Source organism: Alligator mississippiensis, chromosome 4 (assembly GCF_030867095.1).
Source record: "Alligator mississippiensis isolate rAllMis1 chromosome 4, rAllMis1, whole genome shotgun sequence".
Taxonomy (NCBI): Eukaryota; Metazoa; Chordata; order Crocodylia; family Alligatoridae; genus Alligator; species Alligator mississippiensis.
This window is the reverse complement of record NC_081827.1, coordinates 219450480-219472536: the sequence shown is the minus strand read 5'-3', so window position 1 is coordinate 219472536 and position 22057 is coordinate 219450480. Positions and strand designations below refer to the sequence as shown.

Below are 22057 nucleotides of genomic sequence, written 5' to 3'. Positions count from 1 at the left end.
ACTTTTACAGTGTTTAAGCTCCACTCTGCTCCAGAATTTAAGCTCTTTGGACTCTCCAGGACTTATGTCATGGGTTTTACTGATGCTGGTGTGAAGGAAAACAAACATCAATGTCAAATGAATGCATCCTTTTTAATCATCATGGTAGTTTTACTAACAATATGCTGCCATTGCACTGCTTTACCACTGAGGACAGAGGAACACATATCCTAAACTGGCAAATACAGATCTTTTCTCCATTTTCATTTCAGCTCTTTTAAGTCAACTCCCAAATTATAAAACTATTCAAATATGAAGTTTCTAAATGTCATCTAGTCAAGTATTTTCTTTTTTAATTGAAACATACAGTGACTATAAAATGTGTTGTCATCTAGTGTCAAACATAACAATATTGGGATTATACTTTTCTTAAAATCTTTTTTCTTAATGATTGGCATCCTTCTGATTTAGAGCAAAATTCTTCCATCTGTTATACCACTGCAAGTCCACTGAGGTTAAAGTGCTCGAGTGGGGGATTTAGCTTGTTATCATCAAAGGAACAAGGGGAAGTAGAAAACTACTTTAACCAAGGAGTCTGCCTGAGTATAATTTCCATGTCCAGCTGAACAATTGTGCTTCAGAGATGTTGTTAACAATTTACAAGAAATGGAGAGAGAGTTCTTTGAAAAAAAGTTTATGGCTGTGATTCTACGCTGAGCATTCAGAAAAGCCTTTTGATATGACTTTGACAGCGCTGGGGGTCTTCCTAATTTATCACTGCCTCCCATTTTTGTTCTATGGGTTGTTAGCAGTGTCTGGTTGAAAGTGCTGCATGGTGCTGCAGTCTGGCCTCTGCCACTCCTCTCTCACCTTTACTCCTAGCATTGTCTCTATGTGAGGCCTTGTGACTAATTTATGCAGTGTTTGCTTGGGAGTCATTCTCCCCTATATGGACCAAGGCCTTTTAGGATTTGTTTTATATCTCTGGCTCATTTACCCTCTTCTGGTATGGAGGCAAAAGAACCATAGAAGTGATATCTCCATCTAAGACTCCAATCCCTTGAAGCTGTTTGAGGATTATAAATGCTCACAACTGTTTTTTCGCCAAAATAATATAAAAATATCTTTCTGCCTGAGTTCCGGGAATAATTTCTCACAAGAAAATAAAATCTGAAAAACATTGGGGTCAATGCAAAAGACAGAATCTGCAGGTGGAATATTCACCCAATATCCTTTCACAAAGTATTCCCATTTAACTTGCAAAACATAACACATACAAGAGATGCATGTACTAGAAGATGGAAGGTGAAACTTTCCATTTAACCAAAATGTCTTCTCCAAGCCAGAATTTTTATGCAGACAAATGCACATGATATTAATTTCCTGGAAGTATTTATTCTTTGCTCCTGAAAAAACAGAACCAGATTCTCATTTACAAAGAAGCTCTTTTACACCATGCTTGCAGTGTGAAGGAGTTGTAAAATGAATATATTTACATGACATTTTCACCTTTAGTGAGATCCCTTGACACTGTCACTGAGGTGTAAAATTTCCTTAATATAAATGAGTGCCCAAACTGCAGACGGTACATATACAACAATATGGAGTTCAGCTGGTACCTAAGAAAATAAGGAAGTAACTGAGAATCCTCTGTGGAGGCTCCTCTAGGAAAACTGCATAAAACATTTCTGATTCCAGATGTGACTGAGTACATCTCTTTTCAACCAGTTTTCAGAAATAGCTTTATGAGCTGTAAGGATAAGTGAGTCCTATCAGGGATAATTTAGCAATAACCAGTGAAGGATGACTCTATCAAAGGCAAAGAAATCACCTCAGTTGCCCTTTCAATTTAGTAGCAGAGTTTTAACAATAAGAGTTTGCAGGAAGCCCCCATGCAGCACTCACTGAATGTATACAGTTGGCCAAGAGGGCTTTACAGATGCACAAGTGAGATTAACTAATGAGCTTTCTGTCAACTCACAACATTTGTTTAAATCAGCTTGTTGCAGCTATCTGCAGCAGGGAGAAGATGAAATGGAGCCTTGCAGTGTTTTTATTTCCAGGTGATGGCAATTTCTTTAAGTTAGCAAACTCTTGCCATGACTTCATGTAGAAAGTCATTAAATAGTATGTCTTGTTTTCCAAGACAGTGCTTATTAAATGTTTCCATACCGTAATATTCCCAGCTGGAGACAGGAGCCACTGCTATTCCACATTTAAATACTCCACTGCCAGATCCAAGTGCCAGTGAAGTTACATATCCACCATATGACTAGAGAGAAATCACAGGGAGGTTAATATTCTGTGGTGAAGTCTCACTTTGTTCTGTGAATGCAAGTAATAAAACATTACATCCAAAATAATTATTTGCTTTGACAGCACAGGGAAGGAGGGAAGCAATAAGAGGCGAACCAATTGAGTCTAGTCAAAGAAATATTTTGCCTCTTTTTGCTGCCTACTTTATTGCTGCATCCAGGACTCTGGTTTGGGCCAGCCCCAGGTTTCCTCTCTTTTACCGAACTACTTAGATTCTCTTAAAAATTGCTATATCAAATTAACCACATCCAAGTGGCTATACACCAAAAGGCTGTGGATGTTCGCTTCCTTGTAGGCCACAATACTGCTTCAGGGGAAGGTCAAGCTTTCGTTGAAGGTCTTCACAGTTTGTTACTTCCCTCCAGCTTGGAGCAAAGGGATCTTTTTTTCAGGCTATGGTCTGGTCCCATGTCTACAACATGGTGTTTCAATTAACTGCCTTTCTAAAGCAACAGAAAAGAGACTACAGAATGGTTCCAGACCTTAGACACTAAAGGTCCAAAAAGTAAGCTTTACTTAGTGCTGTATCCAAAGAAAGGAGAATGAAACCTCAATATCAAATACCTTTGTTTAGGGACAGATCTAGGGGGATGTGGTGGTGCAGTCACATTCCCCTTCTGCTGAAACCACTGTCTTTGGCTCACCTGGCTGCAGAGGGAGCCCCACAGCCACTCCTGCCCTACTCCAGCTGCAGGCTGCAGTTGTGCAGGGTGCTAGGTTTGCCTGGGAACAGCAGCAGCAGTGGGACGGTTTCCTCTTTCTGCACCTGCTGCTCCCCCAGTGTTATCCCTGCTGGCTGGGAGCAAGCGCTGGAAGGAGAAAACTGTATCCTGCCACTGCCATTGTCCTTGGCTGATGCAGGCACTGGAGCAGCCCCAGATCCCCTCCTTCCCAACTCCAGCCTGGGACTGTAAGGGACAGCTGTATGGGGTGCCCAGCTCTGTTGGGATCATTGGTGGTAAAGTGCAGGTTCCTCCTTCCTGAGCCTTTTCCCATCCAGCAGGGGACACTGGAGAGGAGGAGACAAACAGGCACGAAGCAGACTTCAGGGAGGAACCTATGTGCTGCTGCCTTGGTCACCAGCTGAGCCCAGCACCCCACGCAGCTGCTCACTGTAGCCCTGGCAGGATCAGGGCAGAAGCAGCTCTGGGGTTCCACCTACACCCCGGTCAGTCAGAGACAGAAACAGTGGTGGCAAAATGGGTGTCCCCCCTCAAGTGCCTGATCCCTACCCTGCTCCCCTGCCAGCACAGGGGTTCTCTCCTCCAACCATAGGGGTGGGGTGTGCCGCACCGTTTAGGAAATCCTGAATCTGCCCATGCCTTTGCTCACTGAACTCACTCTCATAATAGAACAGGCACTTGTCATCTCCAATAATTACATCATTTCCTCTTCCTGAAACTCTTTTTCTCTTCTAAAGAGCTGAGCTGAAGCTGCCAGAAAACTAGGCGGCACAATTACTACCTCTCACTGGCTTCTGGTTCCTGGCCTGACTCTCAGACTGGGAACCAGCAGGGAGAACTAGTTCATAGCTGGAGATAAGGCCAAGGGAAGAACAAGCCTGAGCTCAGCATGGCTCTGTGCAAGCAGGTGGGGCTGGTTGCTGAGAAAAGGTAGACAGGAGTGTGAGACATTCAATCCTTTTGGTTGCGGGGAGCCTTATGCCTTACGTGTGTTTTCTACTGGGTGTCCATATTTCTGGAGCAGGGAGACAACATGGAGATGGAGGTAGGAGCCATGGGACTTGTGTAGAAATTTGAGGATAAATATTTGCATCCTCTATTTTCAAGGGATTCAGGGAAATTTAATCCCTGCTCAAACCCCCCTCCCCCCCAACAACCCCCGAATATTTGAAACTGCAAATGCTGAACCCGCGAATAACGAGGGTTTCCGGTAATGTTTATTGGCAATAACGCTTCTATCAGGATTGAAAGGAAGGACACATCTTCCAATTCTATGAAAATATATTAGACCAAGAAGGGTTTTGGGGGGAAGAAGAAACAGAAAATGACAATTTCCCCTGTACAAATGAAGACTAGCAGCCTGTGAAATAGTGCCATCATTTTAAAAACATGCCCACTGATTGGATACGTTGTATCTGACTTGTCAAACATCACAGCTTTCCCAGAAACGTATTTTATTAACTTATCAATGGGAGTTTCAGTTGATTTCACCCTAATGAATTTCATCTGTCTCAGAACTGTTTACTGATGCTCACCAGGGTAACTAAACTACTAGTTAGCATTAACTTCATATGTATTTTTAATAGCTTTGTTCATGTGTCTTCTCATATCAGCTACCTGATATTGTTACACTTAATCTGAGTCTTCTAAAATTTATTCTGCAATGTGTTTCTGGGCAAGCTGCTTACAGGAAAACTGGGGCAAGGAAAATCAAAACATACAGTTGCAGACCAGAACAATTCTCTTGGCAGAAAGACAGTTGGGTAAAGAGTTGGAATAGAAACTCTTTCTGAAAGATAATTAAAAAATGAGCATCTATAAACAGCAAAATACTGAAAAGAATTATTTGATCTGTAGCTAGTATCCCAGTTTGTCCAATAAACTCTTCTAGCTACTGATGTCTATTACTTTGTTGGGACAATATTTATTGTTCTCTCTTAAAGCTCTGCTTTTTCTACATGACTAAAATTAGCAAGAAGAGGAAAGAACAAATTATTGTAGCAGCTTCTTCCTGTTCTATTTGGAACAGATTATGCTCTGGAAGACTGGACATAGATACTCACAAATAGCTTTTTCCAGTATGAGTCAGATTAGAAAATACAGCCATTTAAAAATAAAGACTACGGTGTGTAAGACTTCTAGCACTACTTTGTTTACACTGGCAACAAAATGGTGTGAATAATGGTTCTTGTGAACTTCACTAACTCCACTTGCTGGTCTCCAAGTTGAGTCAGGAAAACTTATTTCTTTAAGACCTTCTCTAAAAGGTTTAAGTTAATTCTTACCTTATCCTATTTGGTTCACCCATCTCTCTGGGGATGTGCAGGCTTCAGCTCATTTCAATGAAAAAGAACTGATTCTAATTTGAAAAAGAGGGTTTCCCATCTGCCCCCATAGAGTTCATTCTAATGGACTATTTCAAGACCAGACAAAATAAAGAATGGAATGTTACGAGTCTTGCCAAGGTCAGTGGTTTCAGACCAGATGGGTTCTGTTCATTTTTTAAATTTCAGATAATAATTAAGTTCCTGCCCCTTGAATGTTGATGTCAGCACCAGGTTCAAATGAATTGCTGAATTAACAGGGAAGCCAACCTAAACATCTGAGTGTCAACTGGCTTCAACCAAAAACTGCATTTTGGTTGATAGCTATTCAAAATTCAGCCCAGGTCTGCCAAAGAGCTTGAAATCCTCAGAGAACTTGGCCCAAATGTGGGATTTATAATACAAATCAGAGTCCAGGGGAGCAGTCTGCCTTACCATGGCTGCAAATTTTAGGCTTCTAATGAGATAAATAGCTCATTTTACAATGATACACAAAGTTTGGAGAAGCAACTTTCAAGAGTCTGTGTGACAGCAAGAAAGACTTTTAGAAAACACTAGAAAGATTAAGAAAAAAACAAGAAATATCAAAAACAGCAGCAATGACTTACCCAGCCCCATATTGCTATTCTTTTTTCATCAACAAAACCCATTTCTATAAATTTCCTGTTGTAAAGAAAAAGCACAATTATAAATGCCTTATTTTTTGCTAGGCAGGATTATTTATCTAACATTTTGCTAATAAACAAATCAAACTTCTTGCATTCTTTCTGAACACATCAGATTATCAGACAGATATACCTCTAAGAACACCAACTGTGTCTGACTTCTACAAGGAAATAAATAAGAGATTCATAAATTTTAGGGACCAAAAGGACCACGACGTCATGCAGTCTGATATCATGAAAGAAAGAAACGCCCCACAGTTCAATCTCCTTGCTCCCTTTTTTCAAGTCTAAACAGACGAGATCAGAATTCTACCCCCTGCAATACTTAAGGACCAGCAGAAGTACTGATCACAGAGTGGAGTGGTAACCAAACAAGACAAGCTCAATAAACACTAACGTCCACCTTAATCTCAGATTGTCTTCAATTGGTCTCCAATTTAAAATCACCATGTGATATGAATGATACAGTGTGACATGATATTCACAAGTATAGGAAAGGAATTAACAAGATGTACATATGCCTAAACCTGGATCTCCTGCTGTTGTAATTTTACCGGTTTCCTAATGCCAGCCTTCGCTCTGTTGTTATGGACACATAGGCCTCATCCTGCAAGGATGCTCATCATATCTGAACCTCTCAGGAGGTATTTTGCAGCTTTGGGCCATAGGATTAAAGACTCCTTGTGGCAAAGACTTGTCTTTTTTAAAAAATTGCATTTAAAGCATCATGTACATTCCTGACACTGAAATCAAAATATCAAGGATAACCTCTCCAAAATAGGTGCATAGTGAAAAACTTAGAGAAAATGAAAAAGCAGATGTTTATTAAGGTGCTCAGCTGTTGGGCAAGTTGAAGGAAAAAAACCAGAATTAATAGTGTCAAGTTTTGTGTATTGCACTTGTTCATAATTCTGGAAACATTTTGAGAAAGGAAAGATGGGTTTATGCACAGGGATATTTATCTTAAGAAGCCACTTAGAAAAGTAGCCAAATAATAATATGGGTGAATTATCAGTGTACAGCGTAGCAGGCAGTGTGACACAACAGTGAACAAATGTCAGGGAGAGTAAAGGCAACACAATAAGATCACTTGCTTTCAGCTAAACTCATGTTCTAGATTAGAGGCAAGCATAGTGAGATATATAACAAATAAGGCCAGATTCACCCCAGGCTCTCCACCAGGACAGCAATACTCAAAAAGATGTGGTATGAATTGGGAGGGACATGGCTAGATATGGGCTGACACAATATGCCCATATCAGGGTCGGTATCGACCTGGAAGGGTGTGGGCAGTGGGGTCCCGCAGGGCTCGGTCCTTGGACCGATACTCTTCAATGTCTTCATCGGCGACTTGGACGAGGGAGTGAAGTGTACTCTGTCCAAATTTGCAGATGACATAAAACTGTGGGGAGAAGTGGACACACCGGAGGGCAGGGAACAACTACAAGCAGACCTGGACAGGTTGGACATATGGGCAGAAAACAACAGAATGCAATTCAACAAGGAGAAATGCAAAGTGCTGCACCTAGGGTGGAAAAATGTCCAGCACACCTACTGCCTAGGGAATGACCTGCTTGGAGGCGCGGAAGCGGAAAGGGATCTTGGAGTCCTAGTGGACTCCAAGATGAACATGAGTTGGCAGTGTGACGAAGCCATCAGAAAAGCCAATGGCACTTTATCGTGCATCAGCAGATTCATGACGAACAGATCCAAGGAGGTGATACTTCCCCTCTATCGGGCGCTGGTCAGACCGCAGTTGGAATACTGCGTGCAATTTTGGGCACCGCACTTCAAGAGGGATGTGGATAACCTGGAGAGGGTCCAGAGAAGGGCCACTCGTATGGTTAAGGGCCTGCAGACCAAGCCCTATGAGGAGAGACTAGGGCACAGCTTCCACAAGAGAAGGCTGAGAGGTGACCTTGTGGCTGCCTATAAGTTCATCAGAGGGGCACAGAAGGGAACTGGTGAGGCTTTACTCACCAAGACGCCCCCAGGGGTTACAAGAAATAATGGCCACAGGCTAGCAGAGAGCAGATTTAGACTGGACATTAGGAAGAACGTCTTCAGTTAGAGTGGCCAAGGTCTGGAACGGGCTCCCAAGGGAGGTGGTGCTCTCCCCTGCCCTGGGGGTCTTCAAGAGGGGGTTAGATAAGCATCTAGCTGGGGTCATCTAAACCCAGCACTCTTTCCTGCCTATGCAGGGGGTCGGACTCGATGATCTATTGAGGTCCCTTCCGACCCTAGCATCTATGAATCTATGCCCTGATTCATCAGGACCCTGCAGCAGTTTTAACCAGCTGGACATTTTAAAGATCCTTTCTCCCAGGGAGGGGCTCCTCACTAGAGTACCTATGGTTTAATAATAGACCAAGTGACATGCCCCATTCACATAATTAAAGGTAAAATTTATTCAGATGCTGATGGTAAACTGAGGAATGTTTGCACATTAAATCTATGATCATTTCAGCCATTCCTTTACAGGCTGTCAGAGCAGACTGCACCTACAGAATCACCTTTGTCTCACTTTGTCTCTGACAGGTGGCTTTTTACTACTTTAATGTCTCAGTGACACTTTAGGGCAATAAAAAGTAATTTATAACTTTTATGATTACTATAAAGCAAATGATGATGTTGTTTCAGGAAAGGAAAGCAAGTGATGTGTGACACATAGAAGCCTGAAAAGATAAAAACAGCTATTTTGGTTCAGTCATCACTGAAGATGATAACAGTAACACAGTACTTAATGCAATACCAGCTAAAGAGGAAATGGAGGTCAGTAAGCAGAAACAGGAAAGAGGAGATAAAAAAAAGTACCCAAAAAATATGCTCAAGCATACAGAGAAAAACTATAGGAGTCAAGACTCCTGGGTTCTGTTCCTGGCTGGGCTACTCAGAGCCAGTTCTCTCACTTGGGTGTGCCTAGTTTCCCCTACCAAGCCCACTGTACCAAGAAACCTATCCAGATCAAATTAAGTCTCCTCTCATGTCACACAGTTCCCTACATCCATGTCTACTTCAATTCTAAATGCCTGCCTTAGAAATGATCTTGTGCCCCTGAAAATGTTAGATGGGGCTTCTTTCCTGATACTTTTAACCCTTACTTCCAGAGAATCCAGAGTGCTTTTTCCCTGTCGACATTCCCTTTCAAATGTTTGTGTAGATGTGTGTAGGAAATGAAGAGGTTTTGAACTCTTGCTGGCTTCAAACATTTTTGTATCATTTCTTGGTACTTCACAATGGTAATAAAGATGGTCTTATGGCTAAACACTCTTTAGAGATCTAAAGATGGTGGTTAAGCTCTATCACAGGCCATGAGGCAAGGTTTTTTGTGGAAGATATTTTTTATTGGACCAAAAGCTGAAAGGTATACAAACCGCTTTTCAGGTATGAAGAGCCCTTCCTCAGGGTACCTTTCCTTCATATGTCCCACTTATATGGGTAGTACACTAAAAAATATTACCCACAAAAATCCTTGCCTTTCACATTTTCCTGGACTATCATGGCTACAGCATCACTCCAAGTCCATCTGATCTTGAGCAAGTAAACTGATTTCTTATCTCAGTTTTCCCATCTGTAAAAATGGGCAACATGTTGATTTACCTCACAACACTAATGAAAGGTTTTCTGCATAACTCTTCAAGTGATCTTAAACCCTAGTGGTAGTGAAAAGTACTCTATATGATGATCTTCACTTCCCAAGAAGTGATGAGTCCAGGGACACCACATGTAACCACATGAATGTCAGGTATGATTCTAATTTTTTATGCCTATGGCCAGTCCAGATGAGTGTGGACGTGCAGTATGTGGCACAGCAGACCTGTCTGTGGTGCTACACACTGCACATGCAGGTGTTCCCCATGCTGCTACCCTGCAGCATGGGAGGGTGTGGGGGTTGACCCTGGGAGACCCTGGGCTAAAAGAAACCCACACCGGAAAAATGGGGATAGTGCATGTGGCAACAGTGCACTCCACCCAAAACCAGGGCCTGGCCGGCCAGAGCCACATTCCAGCTGTTGGCCAGGCTTCCTGCCATGACCACAGTCCTGGGAGACCCCCAGGGCCCCAGGTAAGGCTGCTGGGGCCACCACAGCTGCTGGCCACAGCCTCTCCTATCCCACCTGGGGTAATTTGCCATGCGCCAGAGCACAAGTGACATGGGCGTTCCCTGAGGATAAGTAGCAGCAACACAATTTACCCCCAGGGAAACAAACATCCGTGCTCATCAGGACGTGCCGTATGAGTCTTAACTATCACCCCAACTACCAGAAATCCCAACAGAGTGGTGCTAGAAAGATTGTGATGTATTTACTAGTCTGTCTCTAGTACTTCTGACTTGGTGGTGCTCAACAAGCAAAAAGGCCCTGGTACTCACTTCACTGCTGAGATTTGATCTTCAACTTCGTAGACTCCTAGTCTTCGATACACTGCATGTAACATCTTGTCACCTTGATAAGCTGTCCCTCGGCCATCCACAAGAGCAACTATGATCCCCTCTTTGCTTACAAGATAGGTTATCCAGTCAATACTAAATGTGGACCTTACATCCTGAGTGCAAGGGCCTCCATACCTAAAGGAAATAGTTAAAGATTCTCAGATTCATATTTTATAGATTAAGTTTCTAGGTTGAAACAAAACTTTTATCAAATACAAGACATAAATAACTTTTTAATTAAGGCTCAGGCATCTAGAAAGGAAAACTTTTGAGTCCATAGTCCTAATGAGCAGCCTAACAATATCTTGAGAGGGGAAATGTCTGGAATATTGTACATCTGCCTCACATTTCTCCACATTTGTTTTTGTATGAAGCAGAACAAGTTCATTGTGTTTAGAAAGGAGAAGCAGGTAGACCTTCACCTTGATGTTGCTGTGAGATTTCACTGGATATAATCCATTGCTAATAATACAGAGCTACTGTATTTACTCTATTGAAGAGAAGGCTTTCCCCACCATTTAACATGGGGAAAAAAGCCCCTCACCTTAAAATGAAGCATGAGGTAGCAGGCAGGCAGGCAGCTGCTGTGCCCCAAGCCCAGGTCAGAGCCAAAGCCAGGGCTGAAGCACGGGCTGGGGCTGAGCTGGGGCTGGGGCTGGGGCTGGGGCTGGGGCCAGGGCTGGGGCTGGGGCCAGGGCCAGAGTTGCTGCCTACCCTCCACTGCCATTGCATGCCCCACTCCTCCTCCTCCCCAGCCTCCAATGCCTTCTCCCATGCTGCTTCTTCCTCTCTCCCCCTTTGCTGCACTCCTCCTACCTTTGCTCCATGCCACCAGGCTCTGTCCTTGCTGCAGCCTGGCCCCACAGCAGCAGTGCCAACTCCGCACCGTTGTTACAGGTCCAAACTGGTGCCATGCTCCATGCCCCAGGCTGGGCAAGGGGGAGGTGTGGAAGGGCAGGTGGTAGGGGAAGAGATTTTGGAGGGGGTGAAGATGGGAGGATGGGGCAGGGACCTGAGGCTGAAGGGGCAAAAGTGGTGTGGAGGGGGTGAGGGAGGGAACAGGGCAAAGGGGGAATCAGAGCAGCCTGAAGCTGCAGGGAATGGTGGGGAACAGGCAGCAGAGGGCAAACTGCCTGGCTCTCTCTCTGCCTGCCTCACCACCTCCACACTGCCTGTCCCACTACTGCTTGCCCCCATTCCACTGCCTGCCCTACCATATGGCCCTCTACTGCCCCCCACCCTCCCACCTGCCACAATACTGGCCCCCTCATCATCTCTTCCCCCACCAGCCTGTGGTGGGGAATTTAAGATGATCCTCCAATAATTAGATTCAATATATGGAAAATTATAATCAATTTATAAATTTTCTGTGGATAGAATCTAATTATTGGGGGGGTTATCTTACATTCAGGGTTGTCTTGTATTCTGGTAAATATGGTAGATTTAGTCATCTGTTTCAGTCCAGAATGAGAGGCATCATATGGCAGCACTGTTTCTGGAGGAACTTTGTTAAGGCATTAAACCTCACAGCCACGCTTCCTCCCTGCTCAGCAGGCCAGTAATGGAGGGCACAAAACTGAGGCTCCCACTTTCCCCTTTTTGCCCCTTCCTTTCCTACTTGATTACATGGAGGAAGGTAGCCAGACTCTACTTTCCCCTGCAACACCTGGAGCCACATTCTGAACAAGCAATCCAGTCTGGAAGCAAGACAGTACGAGGAGTTTGCCTTCCCTGTACCCTTGAGTAAAGGCAAGGTACAATCTAGGAAAATATTTATCATTTTGCTTAAATATACATGACAGAGTCATACCATACTTTCTTATGTTATAAGCGTGAAACCTTGTATACTATTTTGGACAATAAAAAATAAATGATAATGGTATGAAATAAATGGAAGAAGCAATGGAACTGACAACCACAAATGATATTCTATACATTCCGTAAGATCAGAGGACTGATGTGTTCTACTTTTCTTTTGTATGCTAATGCATGTTTCTGTGAACTGCATGTGAACTGTAATAACAACTGCCCTTTCTGACAATCAAGCTGTTAAAAACAATAAAATCAAAATAAAATCTTACATACACCTGAATTAGCAGAGGATACTTCTTAGAGCTATCAAACTCGGGGGGGAAAAGCATCTTGTACCACAGAGCTAAAAAAAAGATGAGTTAAAAATATATCATTAGTGGTTATGATGATTCTGGTATGCATACTTCATTATTTGTGAGAACAGCATCTTAAATGAGTCAGTGAGAAACATGGTGTTTGTGAATTCTGAGTAAAAAATAAAGTCAACATTTTTTTTTCTTATTTGACTGCTTTAAACAATCTTAAAGTAATGAAGTGTGCAGGATTTTTTTTTCTTTGACTTGATCAACGTACAATTGTTATTGCACAGAATATCAGGGCCCAATTTCTTCCGATATATGGGAAAAAATGAAATCAGGAAAAAAACTCATATCTCAGTGGGATATATGAATTCAGGAAACTTTATATCGATTCATTATTATAGAATAATGTTATTAAAATTATTAGTGGTAACTTCAAAATACAAAGCTTACCTTTCAAGGTATTAAACTAAGTATTACTGCATGGATGACAGTTTCAATATCACTTTTTACAGTTACCACAGTGTACTCTTTTTCTTTTTTTGTATGATATTGAAGGATTTTGAAGACACATACAGCTGCAGCCTTTGCAGTAAGGATATATTTTATAGATGGTAGGAGCAGAATGTTATTTTGATAAGTTGCATACAATGAATTAGTGTCAGAGGCTAGGGACAGACATTCAAAAAGCTGGAGACTGAACTAATTCAACCTTTGCAGGTTAGTCTAACCTGCCTAGGCTGAACCGGTTTGTCAAGGACAAACATCCCCTCTGTCCTGAGGCGATGCAAGCACACGCCTGCAGTTGCTAGGGCCAGGCACTGGGGGACACTAGAAAGCACCCTCAGCTGTAGGGAAGCTGTGCTGGGGCAGCGTGGCCTGTCCAGACTGAACTGGCCAGGGAGAGGTTTAATTCCTCCCTCTTTATCCCAGTGCAGGGACCCGAGCCAGGTCTGCTGGGTGCTCCCCCACCTCCCTGCTCCTACAGCAGGAAGGCACCATGGCTCCTGAGGCAGAACAGGGCAAGGAGGAGAGTTTGTCTCCCTACTACCCCCCGAACAAGCAGCAGGGTCTGCCTGCCATTGCTGCTGCACTCCCTGCCCTGGAATAGGCCCCCTGCTGTCCCCTCTGTTAGATGACGGAGGGAGGAGGAATCAACCCCCAACCGAAGGGGCCCGGCTGGCCAGCGTCTGGCCATGGCCCTGCCCCACCACTGCAGCAGGAGAGAGCAGGGCCCTTGTTGGGGGGCAGAAGTCCCTGTCATAATGTGGGGGAAAGCAAGCCCCTTCCTGGCGGGGGTGCTGTGCTGCAGGGCCGGCAGAGCGGCAGTGGACTGCACATGGCAGCACTGGTGTCCGGAGTGGGCCAGAGCCCTGCAAGCCCCGCACAGCACTGCTGCGCTCTGCAGCAGCACTGCTGGCCCCGCAGAACGGCCCCCGCCGGGAAGGGGTTTGTGCTCTGGGAAGCCATGACGGGCTGCCTATCACTGTCACTCACCGCTTGGCACTCGAGCTGTAGGAGGAGGCAGGGCCCGGCCCCCGCTGCTTGGTCTGTGCTCAGGGCAAGCCCCCTCCCAGCAAAAGGAGGCTTATTCAGCCACTGGCCCTGAGCACAGGCTAAGCAGTGGCTGCAGCAGGGCCAGGCTGACCCCACTGTGGTGCCAGCAGCCAGCAGCTGAATAAGCCCCCTCCTGCCAGGAGAGGGCTTGACCTGAGCACAGAGAGGCTGCTGACACTACAGTGGGGTCTGTCTGGCCTGGCTGCTGTTGCTCTGTGCTCGGGGCCAGCCTCCTCCTGGCAGGAGGGGACTTATTCTGCTGCTGGTCCTGAGCATGGGCTGAGCAGCGGCTGCAACTGAGCTAGGCAGGCCCTGCTGTGGTGCCAGTGGCCTCTCGGGGCCAGTGGCTGAATAAGTCCCCACCTGCTGGGAGGCAGCTGGCCCTGAGCACACAGCGGTGGCCGGGCTGGACAGAACCCACTGCAGTGCTAGTGACTTCTCTGTGCTCAGGTCAAACCCTCTGTGGGCAGGGGTGGTTTATTCAGTCGCTGGTAGCTGGCACTGCAGCAGGGTCTGCTCAGCTTGGCTGCAGCAGCCACTTGGCTTCTGTTTGGGGCCAGTGGCTGAATAAGCCCCCACTTACCAAGATGGGGCTTGCTCTGAGCACACACCGAGTGGCGGGGGCCAGGCCCTGCCCCTATCTGGCAGCTGGAGTGGCAAGTAGTGAGTGACCATGACAGGCAGCAACCCGTCACGGCTTTCTGGAGTGCAAGCCTTTTCCTGGTAGGGGCTGCTCTGCAAGGCTGGCAGAGCTGCTGTGGAGTGTGGCAGCGGTGCAGGGGGCTTACAGGGCTCTGGCCCACTCCGGACCCTGGTCCTGTTGCGCACAGCCCACTACAGCTCTGCTGGCCTTGAAGCACAGTGCCTGTGCCAGGAAGGGACTCGCGCTCCCCCACATTATGACAGGAGCTTCTGCCACTAACAAGGGCCCTGTTCCCTCTCACTGCAGTGACAGGGCGGGGGCATGGTCAGGCAGGGCCCCTGGGGCAGGTAGCAGGGAGTGCAGCAGCGAGGGATGGCAGACCCAGCTGCCAGTGTGGGTAGAGGGGAGACTAATTTTTCTCTCTGCCCGCCTCTTCCTCAGGGACCATGATGCCCCACTGCTGCAGCAGTGAGTGCGGAGTGCTCGGCAGACCCAGCTTGGGTCCCTGCAGGTGGGATAGAGAGCGGAGACTAAAAACCTTTCCTGGCTAGACCCCTGTCCCTGTCTGTTCCTGCTCTAACTGGGGAGCAGAGAAGAGGGGCCAGCCTGGATGGGCTGGAGCACAGAGCCCAACCCAGAGAGCATGCTGGGATGCTGGGGGTCTCTAACTTAAACCAGCGAGTGGTCGGGGACAGATATTGCATAAACCAGTTTAAGCCAAATCAGTTAAGTCTGGTACTACATTCGATCAGGTTTATCTCAAACCAATTTCAGCCATTTTGAATCTGGTTTATGTGTACTGAATGTCTGTTCTGTTACTGGCTTAAACCAGTTTCTGATCACTTATACCAGTTTATGTGTAATGTCTTTCCCTAGCCAGAATGAGGAACAGCAACTCTCAAGTTTTGATTCCAAATCTCTTGCATGCACACTTAGACACTATTTTCTCCAATAAAATATGTATAAAAATAATAATGTAAAAGAAAATGTAGAATTCTTACTTATTCCATCCACTTCAAGTTTATTAATTTCCTCTTTTGGCATTTTGATATTTACCAACTCAGACTGTAATTCTGAATTGTCTTCCATGATTCTCAGCTCTGAGTAAAAGACATTTCCATATTAGCAATCAATGTACTGTTAACTCATCTCTGTTAATTAAGACATCGTCATTTTGTTTGTGACTAAACTAAACCAGAAGAGAAATCATGATAAAAACTCATTCAAATAAAATAATGAGGTTAAGTAAATGAAATGGGCTTTAACTAGCAAATATCTTGGGGCAGATGCACAGTTGAACCCTAAAACCAGTGTTTCATCTAGCAGCCTCTGGCCTATAGTGGCTGTACGTGCTCTATGTCACTTTGCAAATCATAGGTGGGCAACTAACTCCTGAGGGACCTATTGCTCTAGGCTGTCTGCTCTGCTATATGTGTCACTCAGCTACCATAGTGGGAAACTGGGAGAGAGTGCACTCTGTATTGTGTGTGGCAGAGATACAGAGGTGGGGATTATCTTCATTCTGTAGGACACAGCTTCTTCTAGTGCCCTATAGGGTCTGACAGGGGAGGCTGAGGAGCCATTGTGCATTATTACGGTCTTAGTTCAACCAGGAAAGAAAAGTTCAGAGCCAACATAGTGCAGTTCTTTCCCCTCTATTAGGAGCCTTACATAACACAGCACTACCTCATTGTCAGCTGAGTCACATTAGGCTGAAGGAGTCAGGTGTGTGGGCATAACCAATTTTCTATGATCCATGAGCATGACCAATACCATCCCAGCACTGTATCATTCGAAACATGGCTGTGAAGGCCTACAGAGCTGGTCTAGATTACGTGGTAGAACAAAGCCACTTTGCTAACTTCTTGATCACTTGACAGAATTACTATCCAGGATGCTGGGCTTGTCTAAACATGCATTAATGCGCTTTTCCTAATTGTAATTAAATTTAGTACCTTCAATGTGAGGTACTAAGTTAATGGGCGTTAGGCTACACTAATGTGCAGCAGCATAAGTGCATGTTTTTTAGGTGATGCTTAATGCACAGTAGCCTATTTTACTGTACATTAATATAATAGCACATTTTTATGTGCTGCTTTAATGTACAGTATAAAAGGCTACTGTGTATTAAAGCACATGTGTAGTACCCACTGCATTTGATGGCATAGGCAGATTAATGAACAGGCAAACTGAACACAAGCCCAGGAGCCCCTACCAATTTGGGGCCCTGGCCCCCAGATCCTCATCAGCAGGGAAGTGAAAGCTGCAGTTTTAAACTCGGTGCCCATTTTTGGAGCAAAGTTTAAAACTGTGGCTTTCACCTTTGCTTCCCTGGGAGCTGGAAGTGCAACCCCTCCACCAATGGGGTGGAGTTGGGCCGGGTCAGTGTAACAGGGCCTGGGCAGGGAGCAAGACTGAGCCATGGGCAGCTCACAGTGTTGGGGGGGTTGCTTCCACGTTATTGAAAGTGGAGGAGGACCTGTGAAGGGAAAGTGTGTGTGTGTGTGCGCGCGCGCCTATGTGTGTGCGTGTACATTCAGCTGTAGCAAGGGCACAGAGCAGAGGCAGGCATGTGCCCCACAGCCTGCTGGGATCCACCTAGCCTCCCCCACCAGCACTAGGAGGAGAGGGGACCCTCTACCTTCCCCTGCAGACCAACTCTCATGGGTGGAGGGGGCCTCCAATTTTGTGCTTGCCCAGGGCCCCCATACATATTAATCCACCTCTATTTGAAGGTGACCAGTCAGTCTACCTTCACTGAACAAAGTTGGCTTCATGTCTGTGGTGGTGGCAGAAACTATTGGATTATGGTAGTTTCCCTATTTGAGGAACTAATAGTTCAAGTTTCATTCCTTTGCCTCTTACAACTTTTTCTATGGCAACCTTTTCTCAGTGACTTCAGAGTCACTACTGTTAGTTAGCTCTCATATCATGGTCCTTTGCTGGGGGTCATTTTTCTTAACTGGTTGTCTGTATTTACATATAAACCAGATTATTAACACATGTTCTTTATGGGATAAGAGGTCAGTCTGGGACTGCTATTTTTCTCTCTGTCTACTTACCCCTTATTCTTCATTTCCTGCTTGCAGTGTGCCTCTTCAAACATTTATCTTTAGTTATGCTATCACTATTTAGTGGGTTTTTGCACATTCTACTTTATCTTGACTCACACTGGCAAGATACGTTGCACTTCCTTATATTTGAAATAACTGTTCTGTCTTTTCCTGTTGTGACTTTTTTGAACTGCATCTAATTTCAATATAAGCAGTGTCATTTTTTTGGCTCTTTTTTAAAATCAAGTGAAAACCAAACTTACTGATATGTAATTAAAAATATTCAATTAAATCAAAATTGTAAAAGTAATTAATAAAGAAAATAATTTTAAAAGTATTGTTAATTTGCAATGTAGATTGTATAAATTACTAGTTGAAATGAAAACTTAATTGTGAAAATGCTTTCCATTACTGGGAATGGGAGAAGGATATTGTGCATAATGAACATCTGTGACCTGAATCTTCCCCTTCAAATTGAAACAGAACCTTATTTGACTTTTTGAACACTTCAAGAAGCTTTTCTTTGTTATTTTGCAGTTTTGAAAACCACTTCCGGGTTCTGGAAGTGCTGAAATAATACTAGAAACACTGATCCTCACATATTTCTAGCCAGACTGGGCAAAGGACATACCAGAAGTCTTACAAGAAAGCTTATTCTTACATATTTGCAGATTTGCTTATTCTTACAGGTTTGCAGATCCAAGAATTCCAGAAAAAGACATCCTAACCTTGGGTATTAATCCAAACTACTCTGAACTTCCTGGTCTGTACATTTCTAAAGTAGACTAGGGACAAACCAAGGAAAGCTACTAAACTGGTATGTATCAATTTAGCTGCATGAGGCCCATTAGAATGAATCATTAATATTGTCGTATTACTGCCAACTACAATGAAAATAGATTCACTGCTTCATCTTGTGCCACCTAGACCAAAACATACTCTCAGCATGCCCTAAGAGCAGCTAATCTGAGCAAGGACTATAAAGATTAACAAGAGGTTCAGCAGTATGCTTGAAGAGACAAAAGAAGACAGTTTGAAAGTGTTTTCTTCTAAGAAGCCCTTTGGCTGGTCAAGGCACAAGAAAAGCAAAGATAAAAGTCCATCCCATGAAGCATTTTTATCTAGTCTAAGAGAATTACATATTTATAATGAAACACTGTTCACCATTGCATACAGTTTGTGTGCGTTGCTGAGGAAATGAGAAAGGATACTTAATATGCCTGACTTCAACAAACCACAAAATGTCACAATTTATGCAAGGATAAAGATGCTTCATGCACTGAGTACATATAAGCCCCTTGCAAAAGGAGAAAATAGGTGAACGCTGAGTTTGTGCAGCACCTAGTACAGACCTTAATTATTTAATACAAATAAATTCTGATAATAAACATGTTAGGTTGAACCATCTTTTACAGCTCTCAACATGTTTTTTTGGGCCAAATTTTGAAAATGTTTAGAATGCATAACTTTTGTTGAACTGCACAGGATAAAGAGATCTTGCAATCCCATTGAATAACAGGGTATATTGGAACAGAAAAAATTTCTATTTTATGCTTGCTTAACCAAGCCTCAGTTCACTGGCAATGTGAGTGAATTAGGAGGGAGTAGAAACTCTAAGACCTTCAGAATCAGAGCTGTCTGTGAATTTGCCAATGAAATGCTTTTCAGTGAAAAATGCTAATTTTTTAATGGAAATTTTGTGCAGCAATGTGCCATCATTAGTAAAGGTTTTTCAAGTTCTGGAAAGAATTTCTGGTCAAAATGTGGTTGGGGTATTCAGCAGGCTTACGTCTCAACTCAAGTTGATTTAGAGCAGGGGCTCCCAAACTGTGGTATATGTATGCCTGGGGGTATGCAAGACATCTCTTGGGGAAACGAGGGAGAAATTGTGTAATGGCGGATTTAATTTTCATTATAATAATAATTGGCATCTAAGGGGTTAAAATATAAAATGCATGCTGGAAGGGGTACGCGGGCAGCTGGTAAACCTGGAAGGGGGTACACAATGAGAAAAAGTTTGGGAACCTCTGATTTAGACCAACAATTTGAACCTCAATTTGTCACATGGAGGGTGAACCCGCTACTAGGCTTTGGCTATGCTGGAGCTGGTCCTCCATCAATTTCTCCTGTTGAAGCTATTCGCTTTGACTAAGAAACTGAATATGTATTGGAACAGGTAGTGGGGCCTTGTCTTCCTACATATCAAGTTTGGTGTCTTTACATGAGGCTACAAAATCTGGGTTTTTCCCCCCCTCTTCTCTCTGACACAATGTCATGCAGACATTGATACTGAGATTCATGTCCCTGACCAGAATCAGGTACAGCAAAGACTTGCACCTTCATCCTCCCCATCCCCTATAAGTGCCCTAATCACTGGGATATGGACTATTCCACGTGTGATCTGTCTGTCTACCTCTCTCTCATTTGTCATGAATCAAAAAAAACCTAACCAAATCTTAAGTTTATTTTAAAGTGAAAAAAGGAAAACTATTTCACAGGATTGGAAATAATGTGTTTCCACAGTTTTACTCAGGATTTGTCCATTGATCATTGCCAATGCTCATTATAGCTACTGATTATAAACAAGAAAAAAGTATATGAGGGTGTAATAAAAAACTGGATTCAACAATAATGCATAAAAAAAAATACAGGGCATTCAGATTTCACAGTGATCTCTCAAAAAAAATTGGATATTATTTTAATTCAGTCTAATTCAAGCATATGGCCAAAAACATTTTCATTTTTAATCCTAACACCATATTATGGGAGTTACTAATTTAAGATTCATGATAGAAACAATGGACAGAAGTATACAGAATATTTTCAGTACCTCTATCATACTGGGTCTCAAAAAGAGTGGAAATAGGAATGCCTGGACCTGTTATAAGAGTTAACAGAGAAAGACTTTTATATTTTGAAACAAAACTGGGTGAAGTGTACAGTTAACATTAAAATATCACTGATAAAAACTAGCAAAAAGTGCAAACATTGTTGCACAGACATTTACATATAGTTTTCTTTTGTTCTTTCACAAACAGTAAATATCACATTTAAATATTTCACGTATAAATTCATTAATAACTGTTACTAAAGTCTATGCATAATGCACAATATGACCACACTAAATAAATTAATAATTTCTCCTTTTTAAAATATTTGTAGAGTGTTGCTTCAAAAACTAAGCCCCCCCCCTTTTTTTTTTTAATTTAGTTTAAGACTCTAGCTCTTGTGGTTGCAAAGAATGATTTCTGAAAGTAAACTTAAGTTAAACCATCACAGTACTAGTCTGTTGGATTTTGCACACAGGCTGAAGCTGAAAAAATACATCTAAGGAAGGTTTTCCCAGTCATCTCATTGATGCATTTACTTAGATGTCCTCCATCCCTTTCCATTTTTGTGTCCTTGTGCCAAGGTATTTAGCAGAATTTACAGTTTTCATTGTGCTCCAGCAGTGTGGGTTGGGGAGGGGGCACTTTAATTAGAGAGGCTCTTGGGAGCCACTCTAATTCAAGCACCTGCAGCATCTCGTGTATTCAGCTTCAGTTAAAACTCCCCAAACATCATTTTGAAGAGCAGGGATGCTGAATACACGCTCCTGCAGACACAATTAATTGAGTCTGTTCCAATGCATTGTAATTACAGCATGTTGGAGCAGATGTCTTGCATGTCTACAGGTACCCTTAGATGCTTAAAGCTGTCGATTTAAATATCATCACTGTTACTCAAAGTCACCTCCTATTCATCTTTTTGTAACAAAATCCCCACAATCTTCCCTCCTATTCTGTCTAAAGCATGTTTCAGCATGTACTAATAAGCAAAATATATTTTTAATAGAAAAATCCATGGGTTCATGAAAAACTGGAAAACTTAATTTAATAACAAAATATATAATTATAAAGCATACTCATTTTACTATGCTGAGTGAGAATGAAACAAGTGGAAAGAGAGGCAACACTACATAATTCTAGGGTTCCCACTGTGTAACATAGGAGTCTTTGATTCAGATGTTACATCAAAAGTGCTGCTTAGAAAATGGGGTCTTGGCCATTACCAAGCAGTAAAGTACTAGGGAGAAAAGTAATCTTTAAACTTTTCAAAGAGATCTTCTTGTCTTTAGACTAAGTGACATCCAGCTAATATCTAAAGGTGCCATTACATAAGGTGAACCCAGAATTAACAGTGTGAAACAGGCTCCTGAGAACATGTCACATTGCATTTGCTAAGGTGAGTGGGTTTTGTGTGGTGACGACAATATCAAGTATTCTTTGTAGAAATGATTGAGAGGTGTTATCAT

The 22057-nt window shown here is 43.3% G+C and overlaps 1 protein-coding gene across 1 annotated transcript in view; it reads right to left on the bottom strand.

The window, feature by feature from the left end:
• The window catches only part of FAP (fibroblast activation protein alpha), a 61406-nt gene that overhangs the window by 5599 nt on the left and 33750 nt on the right, over window positions 1-22057 (bottom strand). Inside the window, exons 17-22 of the mRNA XM_006277995.4 lie at window positions 20594-20641; window positions 15712-15810; window positions 12485-12554; window positions 10340-10534; window positions 5911-5965; window positions 2152-2251 (exon numbers count right to left, since the gene is read on the bottom strand). Of these exons, the coding sequence (XP_006278057.2) occupies window positions 2152-2251; window positions 5911-5965; window positions 10340-10534; window positions 12485-12554; window positions 15712-15810; window positions 20594-20641 (567 nt within the window). The remainder of the gene's footprint in view (window positions 1-2151; window positions 2252-5910; window positions 5966-10339; window positions 10535-12484; window positions 12555-15711; window positions 15811-20593; window positions 20642-22057) is intronic.